This window comes from Nycticebus coucang, chromosome 3 (assembly GCF_027406575.1).
Source record: "Nycticebus coucang isolate mNycCou1 chromosome 3, mNycCou1.pri, whole genome shotgun sequence".
Lineage (NCBI taxonomy): Eukaryota > Metazoa > Chordata > Mammalia > Primates > Lorisidae > Nycticebus > Nycticebus coucang.
Genome location: NC_069782.1, coordinates 12,231,110 through 12,247,699, shown reverse-complemented (window position 1 = coordinate 12,247,699; position 16,590 = coordinate 12,231,110). Strand labels below are relative to the sequence as shown.

Below are 16,590 nucleotides of genomic sequence, written 5' to 3'. Positions count from 1 at the left end.
TACATGTTCCACAGCTTTCTCATGTTTACCGGGACCTCAATATCCTTGCACAACAGGGCACCTTCTATGTATCTACTGGTACATAAAATTCATTTCACAGAATTTCATTTCTTTTTTTTTTTATTTCACAGAATTTCAGAATCAGAAGAGGTTCAGTCTAGTTCTATCATCTTATGGATGTGGAAACTGGTCTCAAGAGTAGTCCAATGATTATCCAAAGTCACATGGCTTGGCACTGGCTAAACCTACACTAAAACTCTGATCTCCTCTTCCTAGTCCAGTAAGTTTTCTCCATAGTGCCTCCCATTTTTGCCTGACCACCTAGATTTTCTTCTGTATATCTAGGTGTCATTTAGCTATAGCTTCTTCTGGACATCCTTATTAAATTCAACAAATTTGTGGGGCATTAGGCTAAATGATACAAATAATAAAGGGGAGAACTGGCATTTCTTGCCCTCAAGACAGTGCCACCCAAATTTTCAGGTATCATGGTGCACACAGGAAACAGTAATACCTTATGGCACAAAATGGCAGACAAATTAGAATGCACATGGTCAAGGTGGCCAGAGGAATCCCAAGCTCCACCTGGCCACTCCAAGGGTTGTGCAAAATTGTTATCTTGGCATATTTATATCTCAACCTAGCACGTAGCAGATTCATTGGGAAGCTGTTGTAGGGCTAATACGTAAAGGGGATTGAGATAAATACACAAATAACTGTAATATAAGCACAAAGGAAATACTTAAGGAAACTGTTACTGTCTACTTTCATTAAACATAGTGAGTGGAAATAAGATTAATTCAATTTGCTTCCTTTCGTAGTTCTTCTTTTGAACAAATCAGAAGACAGAAAAGCTGATCATTTAGGTTGACAGTGCTAATCAATCCCACCCACAAAGCTACAAAGGGTTGAGGCACAGATGACTAGTTCACAGGGAGATGAAAGTACTGAATGTACATTAGTGTGCCACAAAAGGTAAGTTCTTGAAAATATTATAAAAATAGGTGGCGCCTGTAGTTCAGCAGGTAGGGCATCGGCCGCATACACTGAGGCTGGCGGGTTCAAACCCGGCTAGGGCCAGCTAAAACTACAATGACAACTGCAACAAAAACAAAAAAAAGAAACAGCTGGGTGTTAGGGCGGGTGCCTGTAGTTCCAGCTACTTGGGAGGCTGAGGCAAGAGAATCGCTTAAGCCCAAGAGTTTGAGGTTGCTGGGAGCTGTGATGCCACGGCCTCTACACAGGGCGACAGCTTGAGACTCTGTCTCAAAAATAATAATAATAATAATAAATTATGAAAATAAATCAATAGAGAAAATTACATTTCAAGGTCATTTTCAAATATGAAAGAAGCCCTGACCAAAACACACATTTGCTCACATACACACCCTCTGTGATCAGGCTCCATTTCCACAAACCCAGTTAAAATTTTGCCTTCTGATATTTATAAATTTAGATTGCCAGAGCCAAGTAGGTTCCTACAATTCCAAACATCTGGGCTGAAGGGCAAAGGGTAAAGTAAAACTTTCAAAAGCTGGCTAATAGCCAAGGGCATCACATCTAGAAGGCTCCCTTAGCAATACACAATAGCTGTCTGCTCAAGAGAAATACTGCCATCTTTGCAAGAGGCTATAGATGTTCTTGTTTTCATAACTAAAACAGAGGGGGAGGGGTGTTTCTGTAATATTTTCCCTATCATTCTCTTAAAAGTTATCACATTTCATAATTTGCAAATCTCTCCAATCCCAGAATTTTCCCCTCCATCCCAAATTGCAATGCCACAATTAGCAGTAAATTAAAAAATAATGTAAGGTATTAAGTTTCTAGCAAATAAAAAATGCTTCATAATATCTTATTATTAATTACTATTCTAGCTGCTACAGACTTGGTTTCTAACTATGGGAAAGTCACTTTATGTGACTTAATTACTTCCCTCATACAATTTTAATAACAGTAGTGAGTGACCTCCTGTATAAGGCTATCGTGAAGGACAATAAAAATCATTAGATAAAAACTTACAAAAGCTTATTGCTAATTAAGAATCATGTCACCCACTGGCTCTCAATATCTAAAGACATGGCTTATTATCAAGATCAGTGCCCCCAAAACAAAACACAAGTCGATCCTGACCCATCAAGAAGACTGCAGCTCTTGAAGAAACCAGTGCACTTCACCTACTCCACTTGCCTTCTCCAAACCTACCAAGCCCAGGGGATGGCACTGCACAGGGAATTCAGCCCCTGAGCCTACATCTAACAAAATAAACAACGTAAGAAGAAGAAAAAGTAATATCACAATCACTGCTAGGTTTTAAAAACCTAACACCTGTCAGTAGAAGGGGACGTGGCAGTCGGTGCTCTGTGGGGAAAGCCATTTGTGCAAGAGAAGAACCTCGCAGCTTTCCACTCCTTATATGTGCAAGTGCAAACCCTCACTCACAGCACTCTGTACTCACCCAGAGGTACATCATGTCAGACTAGGCTGCTCAAACTCAGCAGTCAGTTGATCCTGGATTACAAAAAGGCACTTCGGTGAACCGTAGGTAAGAAGGTGCCAGAAGAGGGGGGCAAAGGTTCAAGGTGGGGAGAAACCCCCCAAAATCACTTGAGTTAAAAAAAAAAAACAAACAACAACAAAAAAAAAAACGACCAGTCTCCTCCCCCCTCCTCCCTCCTCCCCAGCTGACTGTTCTGTTGTTCTCTCCTCCCTCTCACTCACCCTCCCTTCCTCCCTCCCTCCCTCCCTCTCTGGGAGTTCCCAGCCCTGAGTGTCTTAACTGGAGTATACAGCCTGCGCTCTCTGTATTTGCCTTCAGGGAATCTCGCTCTGTAATTCTACTTCTAGAAAGACAATCACCACTCACAACAATACTGCAAAAGACAGGGATGGGTGGAGTTAGTAATAAACCGCCAGCACCAGTTTCTAGTGCTAGATATAAATTAGTTTAAATTGGATTCTTTAAACATGAATGAAGCAACCAAAAACACTCTGCCCTGATGATCTAGTGAGCCAAGCTTCCTCTCTGCCCCAATCCCTCTGGAGCCCCTTGCAAAAGAAGCCAAGTATGCAACAGAACCTGCTCAGAGCCTACATTCTCTTATGTCAATGTCAGTCTGACATCTCTATACTTTATACCACTTCACCGCTAATAATTCATCTTATAAGATTGTAAAACACAGGAAAACTTAGATAATAAACTCAATTAAGCTTTTTGTCTTTTTTATTACCATCACCCTGTTTCAGATGAACATAGCCTTCCTTCTTAAGAGAGAAAGGAAAAGGTTTTTAGAGTCAAGTCCATCTTGAGCCCCTAGCATGTTACAGATACTTTACTAGGTATGCAGACAGGACGGGGTGTGAGGCCTGCGTTTGCACTCTGGATCTACAATTACTATCACTGTGGCCTAGAGAAAGTTTTTAACCTGTCTAGGCTTCTGTTTCCTCAAACAAAAATAGGTATTAATACTCCTTAGATTACAATTAGATCAAATAATATAACTATGTAAACTATCTGCCATACTCCTTGTGAACCCATTTTCTAATTTTAGTTCAGTTCAAACATTTATTAAGTGCCTCCTATATACCAGGCAAAGCTTTCTTCCATTATGTCCAATGGCAAACAACTATAATCAATACATTTATCCTACTGGTTTTTATTCAGAAAAATTAATGAAATATCCATATGCCAATGCTATCTCTTTACTGCCCTGATTCATTTCTGCATATTCAAACCCAAAAGCCTACCCCAGCTGTAAGTGAGCTCTCCCTCTTCTGTGGGCCTGGTGTTTGTAACATGGCATTGACCACCTCTGCCGGCCACTATCACAGGTATTCCTATACTGGTTATATCTCTTTTCCACATCTTTCAGGGTAAAAACCTAAGATCTAGTCTACGTTCATCTATTTTGGGCCATGGAGTCTTTTGCACAGTACAAAGCACACAGTAGGTGCACAGAACATTCTCAAAAGGTTGTGCAGTTTTGAGAAATAGTCCACTCCTTCAACTTGTTAAAGGAAAAACAAATCAAATATTAAAAACAAAAACAAGCAGCCTTCCAGCTGCCTTAGGGTTCTGGTTCCCCCTCAGACATGTTGAAACAGCTCCCTCCTGCTTATGAAATCTCCAAGTAAGTTCTGCAAGTCTCACATTCAAGGTAGGCCCCATGAAGGTCCTAGGGACCTTCCCTACCTAATGCTTCCCATTGTAGTGCTCTGGTCTGTGTCACCTGCCATGGTGGAGTTTCTTTCTCTTAGGGTAGAAATAAAGTAACTTTTCCTTTTCTTCCACATTAAATTTATACTTTAAGAAGAAGAGCTTATAAGCTCTTTTCTCTCCCCCCACCTTAAATTTCCAGTTCTTTTAAGAGAGGTGGGGCAGGTATTCTTAGCCTCACCTAAACCTTTTCTTTTTCTTTATGCAGAACCTCTCAGCTTCCTCTAAAGGCAGAATTGATTACCTCATTTCAAGTACAAAAGACTAGTGACAACTTCCAAGCCTAAAACTGAGACAGCCTCCTTTTCCTCTAATTTAAAACAAAAGGAAAATCTTGACTTTCTATAAACTACTAGACTCTTTTATATGTCCACAATAAATTTTTATATGCAATTTTCAATCTTAAACCACCAGCCCTCCCAATACTCCATTCTATATAACTATAGTAGAACCTTTGTAAATTGACTACCCAAGCAACTGTACCAAGCTGGTCGACATACAGAGGTAGTCACCATATAGAATGAGGCCTAGTGTACTGTACCTATTATACTGATATGTACATGTGGTGAATGCCTGGCCTATGAAAATTAGGTCAACGTAAAGAGGTGGTCAATGTAGGGAGATGGTCAACTATGGAGGTTCTACTGTATATTAAAAATCACACCAAAAGATTAGTTTTATCTAAGCTTTTTGAAAATTTTGTCATTATTCAACATTCATTCTTAACCAAGTGTCAATAAAACAAATATAGTGAAATTTTGTATATTCAAACTGTAACTTCATGTTATCTTTTAATCAAGTTTTAGATGAGAAAAAGATTAAAAACTTATCTGTAACAAAGCAGGAGAAAAATACAGAGAAAAGAAATCTTCAAAATAAAGTTAAGAAAAGTTTAAGTATGTCACCAAAACTCTGAAAACTACCTGTGAAATTCCCATGGGTGGAACCATTATAAACTCCTCTGGAATCAAAAGATGGGTTTATAAATTCCTTTATAAAGGGGGAGAGTTTTAAAAATAAAATTCTTCTATGTGTTTTCTTCATGCACACATACACAAAACAAAAACCCACAGGCTAAGTGGTCTTTTTTATTCATGCTCCTGCATGTCTACATTATTTCCCCTACCTTTAAAGAAAAGAAAGGAAACAAACAGGAGAAAAAAAATTTTTTCCAATCCTCAAAGTCAACAGGAAACCTAAGCTTTACAGCTAGCTATGTAGGATTCACATCGTGGCTATAAAACACAGGTTTAAGAGACAAAAAAGAATAATAATTCGGGCAGCGCCTGTGGCTCAGTGAGTAGGGTGCCGGCCCCATATGCCGAGGGTGGCGGGTTCAAACCCAGCCCCGGCCAAACTGCAACAAAAAAATAGCCGGGCGTTGTGGCGGGCGCCTGTAGTCCCAGCTGCTCGGGAGGCTGAGGCAAGAGAATCGCGTAAGCCCAAGAGTTAGAGGTTGCTGTGAGCCGTGTGACGCCACGGCACTCTACCAAGGGCGGTACAGTGAGACTCTGTCTCTACAAAAAAAAAAAAAAAAAAAAAGAATAATAATTCCACATTCTGAAAAGGGTCATTGTTGTATACACAAAGATTAGGACACATAACTTACTTTATTCTATCAGGAGAAGATTTTATCAGACTATATGATTGTACTCTGAAGCTTATTAGCCTCTATATTAGCCCAGAGGAGAAAATGTGTCAATTTGAGCATTTAGAGAAGAAATCCTTCTACCCTGTTTCCCCGAAAATAAGACAGTGTCTTATTTTAAGGTGTGCTCCCAAAGATGCGCTAGGTCTTATTTTCAGGGGACGTCTTCTTTCCTGTAAGTAGGTCTTATTTTCGGAGGATGTCTTATTTTCGGGGAAACAGGGTAGGTAGGGCCCACAGAGAAGTCCCTTGCATGCTTGCTTCTAAGAAAAATCAGATAATCTTGAATGGTAATATGGCTGCTGCTAATAATTCTAACCTGGTACCCCGAGTTCCTGTTTCTGAAAGTGCTGGATTTTGCAATGTGAAGTCTGGTGGGCATACAGGGAGTTACATTTTAGATTCTCTGCCTCAAAGTCCAATAATTCTAGAGATCACTTGCTTTATCCGAGTTTTTCTGTGATTCTAAAAGGCTGGTGGGGGCAAGTGGGTACATGTGGGAAGCCAGCATGATTTCTCCAAGATATATCTGAAAAATCAGGCACTGAAAATTTTTCAAAAAAAATCAGAAGCCAACCTTTGTACACATCATTTATATTCCTTTCATGTTCAGGACTGGTAGAGATAATACAGCCTACTTTACAACACTAAACTAGAGAAATGGGACATATGTGAATTTCCCTGATTTGACTTAAAAAAAAAAGTTGAAAGAATGAGACTTTTTTACCTCATTTTCATCTCAGTTTAAAATAACAGGGATTCCCATAAAACGGTTCTCCACTCGAATCTGCATCTGCTACTCAAAATGTGACCCATGGACCAGCATCAGCAGAATCAGCGTTAAAAAGAAGTTTCTTAGGGCGGCGCCTGTGGCTCAAGGAGTAGGGCGCCGGTCCCATATGCTGGAGGTGGCGGGTTCAAACCCAGCCCAGGCCAAAAAAAAAAAAAAAAGAAGCTTCTTAGATATGAAGAATTGCAGACCCCATCCAAGACTTACAGAATCAAAATCAACATTATAACAAAAGTCCCAGGTAATTCTCATACACACGAAGTCTGAGAAGATGATCTAGATAGAGCTCCAGCCTCAAGCAGCAGTGAGACTTGGGGTGTCACCTTCCAGTGATCTAACCCCTGCTTGGTGATTTCAATATAACACCACCAGCAGCTAGCATTTACTCAGAATATATGATGTGCCAAAACTTTGCATGCATGCATTATCTTAGTGTATATCCACAAAATTTCTGTAAGTTTGGCTCTATTATCTTTTTCACACATCAAAGGAAATCGAGGCTCAAGTAGTTAAATAATATGCTCATGGTCTCACAGCTGGTGAGAAAAGGAGTCAAAAGTTGAACAATAGTTTTACGACTCCAAAATCATTTTCACTATGCCATCTATTCACTGATAAAATCAAGCCACGACTGGCAAAATCATTGTAAAACTGGTAAAATGGATGACTGTAAAATTTACCCTGGATATAACCCTGCACTTTACCTCTGCCCATTACCAAGATTTAAAACAATAAATGACAGGGATAAATTTGGGACTTGGTGTACGCACACCATCAGTGAGTTTCCAATGGCTGTGGCCACGGCCAAAAAACACAGCTGCCACTGATGTTAAAAGAGTGCTCCCAGAAACATCTTGTGAACTGTGGTTACTGTCTATGTCTAAATAACCTCCAGATGTATACATGAAGAAAAGGGTATATCTCAAAGCTGACGTCTTGGGATAGGCAAATAGGTGATTTATTAGAGCTCTTACCTCAGTTTTCAGGGAACCCTGAGCTACCATCCCTAAAACAGAAAACAACATTATCTTAAGAGACTTGCTTTTCCTCATGTTTTAATAATACTAAGAATCTCCCATACTTCAAACTCGTTCTGGTATTCCCTCCACTACAATTTTTGCCTTCATTAAGTCCTCCCATTCTGACCACTTTTTTATGACCCACCTACTTTAGTTCTGTCTTCCACTACCTCCTTTGTTCAGTTTTAACTTCATGTTCCACAATTAAAATCCCTTCCTTGCAAATACCCTCAATCATCTGGCCTCTCCATCTCTGCCACCTGGCAAAATTCCAATCCTGGTTAAATACAATTATCCGCCTTCTCTGGAGCCTGTGCCAAATTAGCTCAATGTTGGAGAAAAATCACATAACCAAACTGGCTGACTTCACTATATATCATGCTCACAAACGTCAAATGGCCACTTGACAATGCCAAGCAATCCTGCCCTTGTAAGCTTTTCTACTCTCCAAAAATACTATTTATTGCCTTTATCTTCAAACCTGTTTCATTCTCTTCCCACTACCAGGCAAGGCTGATTTTCTAACTACATCATTTTAAAAGAGAAGCATTCAAACAGCATCTTCTCACCACATCTAAGATCCTATCTAGAAATATGTGCATCTTCTCCTGCTCACATTCTGTGATAGAGAAGGCTGTATCTTTCCATCAAAGGCTCATCTTGCTACTTGTGCCTGACCACCCACCCCTAGCACCTAGGAGAAAAACTATTGCACCATTTATCTCTCCCCCCTTCACTGATCTTGGTCATGTCCCCAAATAAATATATTATCTCACGTTCAGAAAACCCCCCTCTATGCTCATACATTGATGGGGAAAGTGTACACTGGCAGCATTATATTGGAAGTCAGTTTGGCAACATTGATTAAATTTTAAAATGTGCACAGCCTGTGGTTCAGCAATTCCACCTCCAAGTAGCCTATCTTAGAAAATCCCAGCCAGGTTCAATGGCTCAACAATAATCCTAGGTACTTGGGAAGCTGAGACAGCAGCATCACTTGAGGCCAGGAGTTTAAGACCAACCGAGGTATAACTGCAAGACCTCTTCCCCTCCTCAAGAAAAATAAAAAATCCCCACAAGTGTAAAAGGACGTTCACTACAGCAATCCGTAAGAGGTAAAAAAGTTTTAAAACACCAATGTCCAATAATAGGTAAATGACTAAATGAACCGTCATTTTTTTTTTAAAGTTCTCCTTTGACCCCTCACCTCCTTGCAGCCATCTACCATTTTCCTGCTTATCTCTTCACAGTAAAACTTCTTGCAAAAGTTGTATCTGTCTCCACTTCTTCACCTCCCATTTTTTCTTCAATCAACTCAAAGTTTCCAAGTTCTGCACTCCATTAAAGCCAACTTACCAAGGGGCGGCACCTGTGGCTCAAAGGAGTAGGGCGCCTGCCCATATGCCAGAGGTGGCAAGTTCAAACCCAGCCCTGGGCCAAAAAAAAAAAAGCAACTTACCAAGGTCTATTAGATCCTTAATCAAATAGACATTTGCTGTCCTCAACTTATCTGACCTAAGTCTTAGGATTCAACAAAGTTGACAGCCTTCTTAAAACATCTTCTTCTACCTTCTGAGATACTACAGTCTTGGTTTTTGTTCTTGTTTTTTCATGCATCACCGATTACTCTTTCCCAGTATCTTTTTTTGGCTTCTCCCTCAACAAATCTCTAAAAAGAAGTGTTGCTTAGGGCTCAATCCTGAATCAGCCTGTTCTCTCTCTCTGAATTGTCCTATCCATGCCCATTGCTTCATATACTATTGACATGCCATTACCAAGTTATGTCCTTAGCCTAGACTTCTTCAATGTTCTTTCTGTTTAAACATGTCAAACACAACACGCCCAAAACTGGGACCTTAATTCTCCACCACCGTACTACCTTTGAAATCTGGCACACCCCAGGCATTTCCCTCATGTAAAACATAGCACTGCCCGGCAATTATGAAAATCAGAAACCCTTCCCTCACCCCTTATGTCTAATCTGTATCAAGTCCTATATGTCTGATTTCATTTTCTCTCCACTGCCACCACCCTAACCCAAACTGCCATCACCTCTTTCCAGAACATCACACAGCAGTCAGAGAAACTTACAAAAACAAAAATCAGATCGTATCACTCTCCTGCTTCTACCCTATGATATTACACTTAAATTTTTTTCTATCCAAACTCCTTATGATGGCCCACCTCTCAAATTTAATTTCATATCGTTATCTCTTCTCTCTCACTTTCTCTAAATACACCAATTTTTGTCAGTCCATCTCTTCTATGCCTCTTTATTCTCTTTGAAATTTCTCTTCATCCTACCTTCCTTCTTTGCAAGGATGGCCCTTTCTTAACTTTCAGATATCAGCTTAAATATCACTTCCTCAAATAAAACTCTAACTAGTTGGAGGTCCTTCCCCACAATCTCATATTCTCTATTACTCTGCCCTGTTTGTTTTCTTCCCAGTAGTTATCAAAATCTATGATTATTTAGGCATTTGTTTTCTTGTTTGAGTAATAATTTTGTGTACATCATATACTGAGATCTAATATGGAACATTTCCCTGACTTTTTGGTAGGGAAGGTCAAAGTTATTTGCAGGAATTTCTGGCACTCAGGCAATGGTCTAACCAAGTCCTGTAAATAAAGTTACAGTAGTACTAATTTCACCCTAGCTACCAAAAGGACTCACAGCTTTGTCATAGCTACAAACCATAAATACACTCTGGCATCAATGGCTTTACAATATTACAGTTGGAAAAATCATAATTCATATTAATATGAAAAAGTAGTTCCAATTTAATCACTTACTTTAAATTAATTTGATCACCAACATTCTAAATTGCATCCCTTCCAAAACTATATTCTTCTCAGAATAACAAAATAATAGCATCTCAATTCAAGCTCCACTCTAATCAAGCTTGCTGTATATAAATTAAGTAACTAGAGTCTAGAACTATGTCATCTAACACATAGCCAGTTATCATATGCAGCTATTTGAATTTAATTAAAATTTCAGTTAGTCATATTAGCCACATGTCACAGTGGTACCACAGGCAGATATAAAAACTTTTTTTTAATTTATTTTTATTGTTAAATCATAGTTGTGTACATTAGTGCAATCAAGGGGTACAATGTGCTGGTTTCATATACAATCTGAAATATTCTCATCAAACTGTTCAACGTAGCCTTCATGGCATTTTCTTAGTTACTGTATGTAGGCATTTGTATTCTGCATTTAGTAAGTTTCGCCTGTACCCATTCTAAGATGCACCTTAGGTGTGGCCCCATCCATTACCCTCCCCCCTCCCTTCCCCTTCTTTGGCCCTTTCCCCATTGTCTTGTGCTATAGTTGGGTTATAGCCTTCATGTGAAAGCTGTAATTTAGCTTCATAGTAGAGCTGGGTACATTGGATACTTTTTCTTCCATTCCTGAGATACTCTGCTAAGAAGAATATGTTCCAGCTCCATCCATGTAAACATGAAAGAGGTAAAGTCTCCATCTTTCTTTAAGGCTGCATAATATTCCATGGTATACATGTACCACAATTTATTAATCCATTCATGGGTGGATGGGCAAACACAACTTTAGCCTAGGATGAAGGAGGGAAGGGGAGGGAGAGGGAAGAAGAGGGAAGAAGTGGGAGAGATAGCAGAGGATAGTAGGGGGACCACAACTACGGAGCACACTGCAAGTACAAGTTGGATCTATCATGTGTAGAACACAAACGTCCTAACGCTATAATTGGGTAAATGAGGTGAAAGCTATGTTGATTAGTATGATGTAAGCATTCCAATTTGTACAAATAATCAACACACTGAAAATGGCATAAATGTATTTTTTTTTAATTAAATCATAGCTGTGTACATTGATATGATCATGGGGCATCATACACTAGCTTCACAGACAGTTTGACACACTTTCATCACACTGCATAAATGTATTTATGATCTATGTACAAAAGACTTAATAAAAAAAAAGTTTGCAGAAAGCAAATGAATTACTTCTTGAAGCCATTAACTCATCTCTGAGACCACCTCTGGTGATGACTTTAATCCACATAACTCATTGTATGTGAGTCATACTGGTATGGCGTTGTTCCATTCACTATATTTTAAAAGTATTCTATGGTCAAATAACTTCAAGAAACATGCTTCCAGCAACTTCGCTATTATCCCAATTTCAGATTTTTCACAGTCTTCAAACTGGATACTAAAATTAATAAGTGCTTTTTACAAATTTCACATATACTCATAGAAAGAAAACAACAATCTATCCAGGGGTGTCAGAGATTAGCTGACAGGCAGACAGATGCCAAGAACTTGTTGCACAACTTAAAGGGCTACAATCAAGATAACGGGAGTGTGAGAAACAAACTCAGACAGCTTAAGGGTTTTTGTTTCCCAGAATCAAAAAAGGGTATGGGCGGCGCCTGTGGCTCAGTCGGTAAGGCGCCAGCCCCATATACCAAGGGTGGCGGGTTCAGACCCGGCCCTGGCTGAACTGCAACCAAAAAAAAATAGCTGGGCGTTGTGGCAGGCGCCTGTAGTCCCAGCTACTCGGGAGGCTGAGGCAAGAGAATCGCTTAAGCCCAGGAGTTGGAGGTTGCTGTGAGCTGTGTGATGCCATGGCACCCTACCGAGGGCCATAAAGTGAGACTCTGTCTCTACAAAAAAAAAAAAAAAGTATCAATGAAAGGGAGGCCACCGCCCAGTTATATACCTTTCTGCTCTAATAGGTATATCCAAGTAGCTTTAATGTGTGAGGTTCCTAGAGAATGAAACCTACCCCACCTTCCTTTATGAGTCTGAATGCACGAAAAGGGGATTGAGGGTCTTCTGAATTAGCAGAAAAAAACTAAAGTAACTATTTTCTGGGAAGGTAATCTATCTAATTCATGCCAATCCACTATGCTAGACCATTCTATCCTAGATCTAACTAATGCTTTTAACATCAAAGTACTAAAAGTTAGTACATCTTAAACTCTTTACACTTATTTTCAGGCTATGACTATACTTTCAATAACTTAAATGAGTTCAGTGGGACTTAATTATTCTGAAATGCAATTTATTTTTAGTAAATATGATAATCCCCCACATGGGAAACTACAACCATGCCAAAAATTTTCAGAAGAGATAAAATCCTATTTATAGACCTATCAGTTGCTCCTTGCTTAGGTTGTAACATAGTTTCCACTTTAGGCCTGATTTGACCTCCCAGGACTTCTCTGGTCTCTATAATGTTCCTTTCACCCTGAAGTTTCCCACATTTATCTTTATCTCCACAGGGTACTTAAATTAAGCTACTGTGGGTTGAGGGAAAAGAATCTCCATTCCTGAAGCCTCTAGGTAAATTTCAGGAACCTAAGAAAAAGAAAAGTTCTTCCTTTGGTGGGCTTCTGGGGAAAGAACCTCATAAATATTCAACAGTCATCAAAGAACACTGCTACATAGTAATCCATGCATATGGACAAAGGGAATAGCAACAGGGTCTGTGGGTGTTTTAATGTGTGTCTGGGTTTACCATAAATTTTTCCATTTTTTAAGAACCCAACAAGAATAAATGGGGTTTTTTGTTTTTGAGACAGCCTCAAGCTGTCACACTGGGTAGAGTGCCATGGCATTAAGCTCACAGCAACCTCCAACTACTGGGCTCAAGCGCTTCTCCTGCCTTCGCCTCCTGAGTAGCTGGGATTACAGGCATCCGCCACAATGCCCGGCTATTTTTTGGTTGCACCCGTCATAGTTGTTTGGTGGGCACAGGCTGGATTCGAACCCGCCAGCTCAGGTGTATGTGGCTGGCGCCTTAGCCTCTTGAGCCACAGGCGCCTAGCCAAGAATAAATGTTTTAATAGTATAGCTAATGCTATATCTTCTAACCAAGGGAAAGCTAATCAAGGGAACCAAAAAATAAACGTAAGAGATTCATTCAATTTTTCCTAAAAATTGTGACCTCACCAATTAAATAGTTGTTTTTTATATTAGCTGCCAGTGTCTTTACATTCCTCACTTAAAATGCTAATTGGTAGACTCTCCCTCCCCCAATGACTGGTTATGACTCCATTATCAATTCTAGAAGGCAAAAGTACCTCACTCTAATCCAATGAGCCATTTTCACCGTTTCCTTTCACCAGCAGTAACATGACCCATACCCCATTTCACTCCAGTCTTCCCCACTCCATACTCTGGATGAAATTTTAAATGAATCTGTTTTTACTTTTATCTGTGAACTGTAGTAATATCTGCCACCCCAGCTCACCTTTTTAATAATCATATTCACATACTGCCTTTTGTTGTTAATTCCATGGCTGTAGGTCCTAAATGAGACTGCAAATTCCACTCAAGTGTGAGCACCTAGGGGGCAAGGACCATGTCTTACTCATCTTAGTATCACCAGTGTTGTGCCAAGTGGTTAGTATATAGTGGCATGCAGTAAACACTGTTGAAGTATTTGTTGAGTGGATGTGGATGGCAGAGACAGTGTTGTGTGTGTGTGTATACATATATTTCTCTTATACTATGTATGAATCTCTCAGTGCATACAACTGAAAAAAGCCAAAATAATGAGTAGTAGAGTTGAATCGCAGGCAATTCCTGAAGAGAAGGGAGGGAAACATGATCATTAATTAATACCAAGCTATCTTTCATTACATTCTCATCAACATTTCTGGGACTCAAAAAGACAACGAAGGCAAGATGTACCAAGTGATGGCTCAAACAATAACATTTCCTTACCCCCAAGAAAATTCTTCCAGCTTTTTTTCATCCAGCTATATTACATCTTACTCATCCTTTAAGTAAGGCCTCACTTTCCCTGTCTACCCCAATTCACAGTGAAATCCCTTAACTCACTGGTATGTGAAGATTAGTAGCTATTTAGCATTTTCACTTATAACAAGAAGGTATGAACTTCAGCAAAAACAATTCAAACTAAACATCAATAAAAGTTATCTGATTATAAAAGTCAGCACACACCAGAAAATACTTTCCTTAAATTTTTTTTTTTCAACTGTGAAGTTTATCACATAAAATGGTATTTCTCCTTTAAAAGGAAGACACACGGGCTTTCTGAGGTGATCAGAGCTGAAGCATGGGTGTGGATTATGAAATGGACTCTCAAGATCATTTTCCAGAGGCAGCATGGCACTAAAGAAAGAATTTAGGTTTGGAAGAGAAACAGACCTGGATTCAAATCGCCAAATCGCCACTCACTAATGGTGACCTTGAGCAAGTACTTCTTAACCTCTGTTTTATCATCCACCAATGCAGGGTTATGGTGAAAATTAGAATTATGTACATGAAACAACTAGGCCAGTGCCTGGCTTAATAAATTATAATTGTTTTTGTTTTTGAGACAGAGTCTCCCTTTGTCGCCCCTGGTAGAGTGCCATAGCATCACAACTCACAGCAACCTCAAACTCCTGGGCTTAAGCGATTGTCTTGCCTCAGCTTCCCACTTAGGTGGGACTACAGGCGCCCGCCATAATGCCCGGCTATTTTTAGAGACGAGGTCTCCCTCTGGCTCAGGCTGGTCTCAAACCTGTAAGCTCAGGCAATCCACTTGCCTCAGCCTCCCAAGTGCTGGGATTACAGGCTTGAGCCACCACGCTTGGCCTTAATAAATTATAATTGTTAACAAATTTGCCTGTCTTTTTTTTTTTAGAGACAGAGTCTCACTTTTTCACCCTCAGTAGAGTGCCATGCCATCACAGCTCACAGCAACCTCCAGCTCCTGGGCTTAGGCAATTCTCCCGCCTCAGCCTCCCGAGTAGCTGGGACCACAGGCGCCTGCCACAATGCCTGGCTATTTTTTGTTGTAGTTTGGCTGGGGCCAGATTCAAACCTGCCACCCTCAGCACATGAAGCTGGCACCCTACTCACTGAGCCATAGGTGCTGCCCTGTCTTTTTTTTTTTTTTTTAAGCCCACAACAAATGACAGAAGTTCATTTCTTGGCAAATCTGACATTTCAGGGTTTCTACTAAAATTTTTTAATTAGTAGCAATAAAGTATTGATAAGAACTCACTTAAAGCTATTTTCTCTGTGAATTTCAAAGTAAAATTGGCAGGAAGAGAAACACAACATGTTCTATTGGACAAGATGTACCTTCGGATGGCTAGAATAAGTTACAATAAAAAAATAAAGTTCTTGGGCAGCGCCTGTGGCTCAGTCGGTAAGGCGCCGGCCCCACATACCGAGGATGGCGGGTTCAAACCCAGCCCTGGCCAAACTGCAACCAAAAAATAGCCGGGCGTTGTGGCGGGCGCCTGTAGTCCCAGCTACTTGGGAGGCTGAGGCAAGAGAATCGCTTAAGCCCAGGAGTTGGAGGTTGCTGTGAGCTGTGTGAGGCCACGGCACTCTACCAAGGGCCATAAAGTAAGACTCTGTCTCTACAAAAAATAAATAAATAAATAAATAAAGCTCTTTAAAAAGGAGGAAGCTTCTAATAATGGAGATATATACAGGGTGGACATAAAGTTCGTGTGCAATTTAAAACAGTTTAACATAGTGAATTGCACACGAACTTTATGCCTACCCTGTATATGTCCGAATAGGGGTAAACTCAATATTGTGGTAGCAGTGTCTACGTAATAGAAAAGCTATCAGTAGATTTTCTTTTAAGCCTCCTCAAAATTCCAAACCCTCCCTTAAATCAGAAAGATACTTACCTGACAATCACAAACACAAGGCAAAGAGAAATACATTATCTGCACCTATATGAGAAAAGGGGGCTGATGAGTGGGTGGGCAGAGCTGGCTGGGAGGGCTGTGACAGAGGAGACAGTAATGTTTGGTTCTTCCACAGGGTAGAACTAAAACCTGCTAAGGAGTTAAAGCTTTCAGAACATTAAAGTGAAAATTCTGGCTGGGCTTCCAGGGCTGTTTTAGCCAGCTCAGTGGAATGGAAGAACGTCTGGGCAATAGAGCCAGATGGGCCT

At 40.1% G+C, this 16,590-nt stretch overlaps 1 protein-coding gene across 23 annotated transcripts in view; it reads right to left on the bottom strand.

Moving 5' to 3' along the window:
• RBFOX2 (RNA binding fox-1 homolog 2) overlaps positions 1-16,590 on the bottom strand; it is a 310,217-nt gene that overhangs the window by 166,986 nt on the left and 126,641 nt on the right. The window contains exon 3 of one of the 23 annotated variants that reach the window (XM_053585213.1): positions 7,626-7,657. The exons of 21 other annotated variants lie outside the window; for them this stretch is intronic. In XM_053585213.1, the coding sequence (XP_053441188.1) occupies positions 7,626-7,655 (30 nt within the window). In that variant the 5' untranslated portion in view covers positions 7,656-7,657. Of the gene's footprint in view, positions 1-2,455; positions 2,621-7,625; positions 7,658-16,590 lie in introns of those variants that run through there. One more of the 23 variants, XM_053585217.1, reaches the window with a different exon arrangement.